This window comes from Physella acuta, unplaced genomic scaffold, assembly GCF_028476545.2.
Source record: "Physella acuta isolate Inbredline_101_S28 unplaced genomic scaffold, ASM2847654v3 ptg000150l, whole genome shotgun sequence".
In the NCBI taxonomy this organism is placed as follows: Eukaryota; Metazoa; Mollusca; class Gastropoda; family Physidae; genus Physella; species Physella acuta.
In genome coordinates, this window is record NW_026731669.1 from 1394126 (window position 1) to 1402480 (window position 8355).

The window sequence follows — 8355 nt, forward strand, 5'->3', positions numbered from 1 at the left end:
CATTGGGTCACAGCAACCCTGTTCACCTGGAATAAAACATCGCATTACATAATTAAGTAAAACATCTGTTAAGACACTTGTAATACACTTGGATGTGCCTAACTCTACGTTGTCGAAAAAGTTAGTTATATGGTTTGTTTCAAAGTAATAAAAAATTGCTTGATAATTTAATTCACACAAATTTTTCCCCGTCCTTCCCCAGTCGTCATATATCAAACTAAAACCGAATTTTTACTTTAAAAATACGTTATATATTTCCTTCTATTTCTTACTTAAAAAAAGCAATAGCCATAAAGCCATTTAATGGACTATTCAAAACAGAGGTTAAAAAATATTGCCTTTTCAGAATTCTGGAGTGCGTCCCCCCCCCCTCACCCACAAACCACAATCAAACAAAAGGAAATTATCCCAAGAGTCTAAAACCAAATCAAATTTGTGGTTAAGCTATTTTAACAAACCCCTCTCATTAGTAACTACGAAGACGTAACAATGCGATTACCCTTGAGCAAATATTTTTAAAAGCGTTCGTTCAAAGGATGAGACTGATGATAAACATAATGTCAGTGCTTATGATAGAGCTAAGGTCAGAGTTAAGGATAGAAATGTCAGAGCTAAAGATGAGAGAAGGTCAGGACTAAGGATAGAGATAGGGTCAGGACTAAGGATAGGGATAGGGTCAGGACTAAGGATAGGGATAGGGTCAGGACTAAGGATAGAGATAAGGTCAGGTCTAAGGATAGAGATAAGGTCAGGTCTAAGGATAGGGATAGGGTCAGGACTAAGGATAGAGATAAGGTCAGGTCTAAGGATAGGGATAGGGTCAGGACTAAGGATAGAGATAAGGTCAGGACTAAGGATAGAGATAAGGTCAGGTCTAAGGATAGAGATAAGGTCAGGTCTAAGGATAGGGATAGGGTCAGGACTAAGGATAGAGATAGGGTCAGGAATAAGGATAGAGATAAGGATCATGCTTAGGATAGATATCAGATTCTGCAAAAAGTAGAGCGAATAGAATACGAATCGAATACTCCCTGCATCAATATCAACAAATGCCTCACGCATCTAATCAATTACTTTAATTTTATGCTACACGCACGTGAACGAATTAGGTCAACAGAGCTTAAAGGGATAGCTTCACGCTGGATAAAAGCTGATATGTGACAGGTGTAAAGAGATAAAGGGATGGTCTGTTTAACCTGGTGATCTTGTATTGTAGTGTACACAAGACTGCGTGTAGGTCTAGTTTCACATAGAGGTTATAGCATTGTCAATATAATGAAAGACGTAGTTAGAATGTGATTGAAGATATAGCAGAGAAAATTACTTTAAAATACCCCCACGAACCTCGTGGACAATGGGATATATAAAGTAGCGTTCAGTTTTTCTATGACATCGCATATAATCGGCCAACTCTACTTTCCCTACGTGAGCCTGGTACCCATCAGAGCTGGATGGACTCAGGGACTTCCTAAGGACGCGACCCCAGATTTAAACTCAAGACTTTCTAATAAGTAGTCGTGCGTTCTTAAGATTAACTGTTCATAACTTTGAAATAACATAACATATAAATAACATATAATAAATTTAAATTCTCTGATAACTTATCCAGAGTACTTTTTCCATTTTGAATTACTATGGTTTAAGTTTCAATCGTGATTGAGTTTCTGGAATTTATCTTTATAGCCGAAACGGTATATTTGTGAGAATTACTGTAAAAACACAAGTCTCCGTTCACTAAACAGTCAGCGATGATTATATTGAAAAAATATTTTTTATTACTATCTTGTAAAACCAAAATAATATTGACTTGTGTTAATTTAACTATTTGAGTTTGATTTATAACAGATAAATCATGGGTATTCAAGTGAACAACATAAATATAGAAAGCCTTGTTGACAAAGAAGAACTGAAGTCAATATCAGATTTTAGTTCTTTGAAAGACACCAAAAGTAAACATTCAGGTAGATTTTTTAAAACAACTTGTAAAATATCTCACTAAATACTAATTAAAAGACCTATTAAATGACAACTTTATTATGGATATCGTGAAATTCAAAATTTGATGTTCGGTTATTTAATATTTTCAAACGTAATGTTCTCTCAAATTATTGTTTTTAATGATACATTTTCAAAGTGAAATCAAAGCATAGTTTAAAATCAGGAGCAATTTAAAAACAAAATCGATATTTTTCTGTTCTAATATTTAAGATAGTAAAACTTAATTAATTAGGAGTCAAAATAGTTTTTGTCTTTATGTCGCCAGGCTCAGGATGGCTTGTCTTAGCGTTTCTTATGTTCAACGGTACATTAGGTGGTGGACTTTTAAACCTTCCAATTTCCTACCATCATGCTGGAGGGGTCATCGCGGGAATAGCTGTACAGTCAGTAAGTTAAACCAGACATTAAATATACATATACAGTTAGTTATTGGGTACGAGTTACAACTTCACAGTCAGTAAGTTGAGTCAGGTTCTAAATTAAGTCAGTAAAATAATCAACGCTTTACATTTACAGTCAGTAGTAATACTAATTTGAGTGCTGTTTCAGTGTTCTAAACACATCATTTAACTGTTTAAAGTTTTGCTTTAATTTTCCCATATAGAAAATGCACAGTGGGAAATCACAACACAGTATTTTGGTTCTAATTTATTATTATTAGTTTGGTGTTAGCTTAAAGAAATGTATTCATAAGAGGTACGAGCTCAGAAAATAAAGAAAGAAATCGATGTTTTTTTTAAGAAACACAGTAATATAAGCAAAGTTGTGACTTCGTTTTGAATGCGAATGATAAAGTTGCCGTTTGTAAAAATAGATAGTGCAGGTGAAACTGATTTTCCTGCTTTTGTGACCTCAGCATGTGTGGGTATAGTGTGGTCAGACATATTCTCAACCAAAATCGGTGGTTTTAAAGGACAAAAAGGTGTGAAGTCTTTTTCAATATAGGTTCTGGCTTTTTGTGATGATATGTGATAGTGGCTAGGAGGAGGGGAAAGATAAAATCGTCAAAGAAACGTTACGTCATTTATGGTTGACACCCAAAACCCAGTTATCCAAGGATAACGGGTAGCCTAGTTTGATTTAAAATGTGTATGATAAAACGGAAAATTAGAAAAAAAACTTTTAGAATTTCATACTTTTATATCATATTCTTTTAAAGCTTATTTTTAGAATTAATTTTCATTTGTAGGTGTTTTTTCAACAACAACAATAACAAATAACAAAAACAAAAACAAAAAAAAAACTAGTTTGTTACAGGTTTCTCTACATTTCTATAGCCTGTTGGCAGAAAAAGTACAATTTCCCTAAATTTTATGTAAAAATATATACAAGAATATTTACGGAAGATCACTGTTGCTTTATTTTGTTTTGTATTTTTTAAAAAGATAGTTTTCAAAATATTACCGAATTGAAATTTGTATTTCAAAAATTCCACTTCATCGAATGGTTATATAATTTTAAATTATTTTTATCGACAGGTTTTCCTCCTGTTTCTAGTGCCCACAGTGCTCGTCTTGAGTTACTGTTCTGACATAACAGGCAGCAAGACCTACCAAGATGTGGTGCTGTCCATTTGTGGCCCAAAAGCCCAGCTAGCTTGCGCTATCTGTATCTCTCTGTCCAACTTTAGCACGTGTATAATGTTTCTAGCTATAATAGGTGACCTATGGGAGCTGTGTGAGTTTTTATTTTTTATTTAATCTTATTTAGTTCCCAATGAATATTTGTTTTTTATAAGCTTTTATTTATTTGTTTATTTGTTTGTTTGTGGGTCGTTGCAAATCTTGTAACTAAATATAAACCTAAATAGAAATAAGCATTTAAACGAACTAAAAATGAGAAAAAAAAGAAAAAAAATGTTTTTTTTTAAATCAATAGATTTAGTGTCTCAAGAAATCTTTTATATATTTTAGTGACAAAAGTTGTTATTAAATGACCCAACTCTAATATACTTTCATATTTTTACTACATTTAAAATCTATTATCTTTAAGGTTTTTAAAATAGTTTCATTTTCTCAGTTTTAACATAATTCAGTGAAATTAAGTGATAGAGAAACATTTACAGATCATTTGTCTTGAGTTCAAAACAAATATATATATATATATATATATATATATATATATATATATATATATATATATATATATATGTGTGTGTGTATGTGTGTGTGTTTGTGTGTGTGATTGTGTTTCTATGTGTGTGTTTAAATTATTCCAAATAGTTCTATATGATTCAACGACTTATTTTACTTAAGTTTTCATAAATCTTTTTTATACTTGTTATTTACTTTCAGTTTTTCTAAATGTAGCCCGTGACACTTACTGTAATACAAATCCATTCTACATGAGTAGAGCTTTTGTGATAACGTTCACGTCTATAGCCTTCATACTGCCAATGTGTTTTCCTAAAAGAATCGATTTCTTAAGATATACGAGGTAGGTTTAAATGTAAACTGCGCTGTACGCTAATTAATAAGTAAACTGTGAAAACATGTGGCCGTTATGATACTAAAATACAAAGTTCATAATTTTAAAACTAAATAAAAAACAAATTCCAGTAACAATCTTATGACAGATATTTTATTTCAATAATTATATTTATGAAATTTTAATATTAAAATTAGTAGTCATAAGTATTCAATAATGCAGTGTTAATTTTTTAACATTACTATCTACATATTATTTGGTGATGCATCCTGTAATATGTTTTCCTAATTGGTTTGTGCAGTAGACTCTTCTTGTCTTAATACGTTGGTCCATGTTTGATATAACTTGTTAATTTATTTATAAAACTTTAAATATTTGTTAAGTGAAAATCTAGACAACACTAATTTTAATTTCTACCTTTAAACCTAAATAATTATTTTTTTAATTAATTAATTCAATCACAATATCTACTAAAAATTCAAATATACTATTTCGACCCAGTTAAAAAAAATAGATAAACATAATAGATTTGAATTAATAACGCAAAACAATGCAAACATATTATACAGATCCAGCTGCTATTTCCTCTCCTCAAAAACTATGTTTCTCAATCTCCAAATGTTTGTTCAAAATATGTAACTATGTATATAGGGAATTTCGACAGAACTTGAGGATAATTAAAGTTTATTTAATTTTTTTTACATTAAAAAAATCACTTTTCGCTATATCTAATTCGGGTATATACAAACACAGTTCAGGATTGCTATACAAATTCAAATTCACAGCTAAAATTAGTGTATATTTTATGTTAATTTTTTCCCTCCTAGTATCATTGGTGTGTTGGGTGCCACTTACATTGTCGTACTTGTCACCTTCAAATATTTTCAAGTTCATGATAATCAAGGAAAAATTCAAACTCGGTATGTTTGCCTCTCTGTACATTTTACAAAGAGATACCTTAAATGTTAAGGGTAACTAATAATTTGAACTTTGATTCATGTATTTTAAATTTGTTTTTCATATATTTTGATCTTAGTATTTCTCATTGATAATTTGGAATAGAAATAGATATCTAAACGATAAGACATAAGTTCCCACAGTATATAATTATAAAATATAAAACAGAGCTTTTCTATTAAATATGACATAAATAATATTTTGTTACATCAATATATTAAATTATACTATTGATATTAAGTACAGCATCACTGTAAGTCCCAAATGTTTCTACTTTCAGACCAGGTTCATGGATTGATGTGATTCTCGTTATCCCAGATATTTGTTTTGCTTATCAGGTCTGTAGCTTTTGTATATACAGTATGCCTGATAAATTATTGAATAAATATAAATTTAATACAATATTCATATTTTAAAAGCTTTTAGTTACCAGAATTAACAGTAAAAGAAAACAAGTTTATAATTGCTATAAAATAATAATTTTTTACGTATTCTTTGTTTGATTGATTACATGCAATATTCAGTGTTATTTATTCGTTTATTGTCAAGTGCAAGTAAAAACAACATGTGGATTTATAACGTTATTTTAAACAAGTTTACATTTATTTTTGTTTCTGTGTTTTTTCGCCCCTTACATAATAACACGTTGATACATAAATTTTCTGTGATCTATCTATATTAATTATATTAAAAAAAAACTAAACGTTTTATTAAAATTTCAGTGTCATATCGGCTTAGTCCCCATCTACTCATGTATGGCCAAGCGTAACTTGAGAGAGTTCTCTAAAACAGTAACACTCGCCATGATATTGTTTGTCGTAACTTACACGGTCACTGCAGTTCTGGGATATCTTCAGGTTTGGTAACGTTAGATCTTAGACTTAATAACATACGAAACGTTAAAGTCAGAATGACTTTACCAGATATTGAAGTGGATGTTTCTTGAGTTAAAACAGGCAAATTAAACCTCATTATTGCCTTATTACGTTTTGTTTAACCTACCAAATTATTTAAAATGTCTTTATAAACCACAGTGACCATGAGCAAGGTTGCCTTTAAAAAATATTTACACTATTTACAGTTTGGCGACAATGTAACAAATGACATATTGCTGTCATTTAACCCAACGGCTGATGTGATGGTGGCTGTCGTTCTTTATTCTGTCAAAACATACACCACCTACCCTATTTTATGCTTCTGTGGGAAGTAAGTCTTTAACACTTTTAGTTCTGAAAGTGTATCAGGTATTTGTAAACTAATACGTGAGTAAGAAAAGAATAATAATATTAAAAATTAGATTTGTATAAATTAATAAACCGGGAGTGATCTACCCTAAACTTTCTAGAATATTCTTTTATAAAACAACAGTGTATGGTAACTCGGGATATAGACATGGTTTTTAATCCATTTTAAATACTTAAACTTTTTAAAATAGAAAGCCAAATAAAGATGTGCATAATAGTGCGCAATATTATTAGTAGGCCTACTTTATAAATTTACATGCGTTTTTTTGAATAATTGGAAATACCGTAAATTACTACTTCCGGTCAACGGAAATTACTCAAAATATGAAAGAAGGTAGAGCATTAGATCATTTACTTACATGTGAAGTTTGATTTATCTATCTGAAATAGTACTCAAGTTATAGGCTTTTGAAAAATTCAAAGTAAAAAAGTACCACTTCCGGTTATTGGAAATCGCTCAAAATTTGATAGGTATCTACGATTTTGATAAAATATTTATATATGAAATTAATTTCATCAACCTAGCTGTAACGGTACTCAAGTTATCGTGTTTACACACACACATAGGCTACACACACAGACATACGGACAAGATTGCAAAACTATGTTTTTCCGACTCAGGGAGGTGTAAAACGTCGAGATTTGCAAAAATCTCGATTTTTTTTTACACGACTATTATACTTTCTCTATACTTCGTATATACGAGAAAGTAAAAAGGCAAGCAAATATTATAATTATTAATTAAAGCTCAGTCGTATTAAAACAATGTTAATCATAGAAATTGATAAAATTAAAAAAAAATACAAAAAAAAACCCACAACAAATTACTTGTATAACACCAAAAAATGGCATTAAAATAGCATTAAATCGCGTGGGGCAAAAAGATTTATAACTATTAACTATACACTGTTTTATTAAATGACTATTTCCACAGGGCAGCTTTTGACACAGTGTGGAGCATGTTATGGAAAATGAGCCCAGAAGAAATTCTGTACAGAGAAAAGATGAGATGCGTCATAACGACATTGGTGTGGTTCACCTTGACCTTGATACTGTCAGTTTTCGTACCAAACATAGGAATGGTCATAGAGATCATAGGGGCCTTTGCTGGAACTTTTATTTTTATATTTCCAGGTAAATTACATCGTGATTAATTTAGTAAAAGAACTATCTGATAAATGACCAACATAACAGTGTATTTTGTTAACATTTCCAGGTCTGTGTTTGTTGAAGACGATGCAGGAGAGACTAGAATCAGGCGAAAAACAGGCTAAAGTAGTTCACGTTTTAAGAGGGGTCGCCATAATTTTTATTGCTATTGGTGTATTTATATTTGGGCTCACCTTGTCCAAGGCCATAATGAAGGACATTAAGGGTGTCAAGCCAGACTCGTCCAAGTTCACGTGTAATTAAACATACGAAATAGTTTTTTCTTGATCCGAAGTTAAAAAAGAGACATGGGTTCTAACATTCAGATACAAGGTGTGATTCAGAATATAAAATCAGACTAGACAACACGTATTTTAAAAACACTAATCTCTAAAGCGAAAGAATTTTAAGCGAAAAAAAGAACTGATGAAAATGCAAAACACTTCCACGATTTGAATATTGCTTAAACTAACATAACATAACATTAATAATGCGAAAATCGCTACGAAACGCAATATAGGCATAAAGAAAGTACACTCATTGGCGTAGCGAGGTCGGGTGCAACCCGGTGCAGCACTTA

The 8355-nt window shown here is 30.9% G+C and overlaps 1 protein-coding gene across 1 annotated transcript; it reads left to right on the forward strand.

Annotated features, from left to right (window-relative positions):
- Window positions 1–1852: 1852 nt before the first annotated feature.
- Window positions 1853–8039, forward strand: LOC131935623 (sodium-coupled neutral amino acid transporter 7-like). The gene is made up of 10 exons (XM_059292126.1): window positions 1853–1961; window positions 2264–2385; window positions 3477–3675; window positions 4293–4434; window positions 5253–5345; window positions 5663–5720; window positions 6105–6239; window positions 6464–6588; window positions 7561–7760; window positions 7843–8039. The coding sequence occupies exons 1-10, from the start codon at window positions 1853–1855 to the stop codon at window positions 8037–8039; spliced, it is 1380 nt and encodes a 459-aa protein (XP_059148109.1).
- The last annotated feature ends 316 nt before the right edge of the window (window positions 8040–8355 follow it).

Excerpts from the sequence above, each read along its gene's own strand:
- LOC131935623 (XM_059292126.1), top strand. The coding sequence starts at position 1,853 with ATGGGTATTCAAGTGAACAACATAAATATAGAAAGCCTTGTTGACAAA. Across the intron at positions 1,962-2,263 it reads CACCAAAAGTAAACATTCAG|GCTCAGGATGGCTTGTCTTA; the intron begins GTAGATTTTTTA and ends TTATGTCGCCAG. Across the intron at positions 4,435-5,252 it reads GATTTCTTAAGATATACGAG|TATCATTGGTGTGTTGGGTG; the intron begins GTAGGTTTAAAT and ends TTTCCCTCCTAG.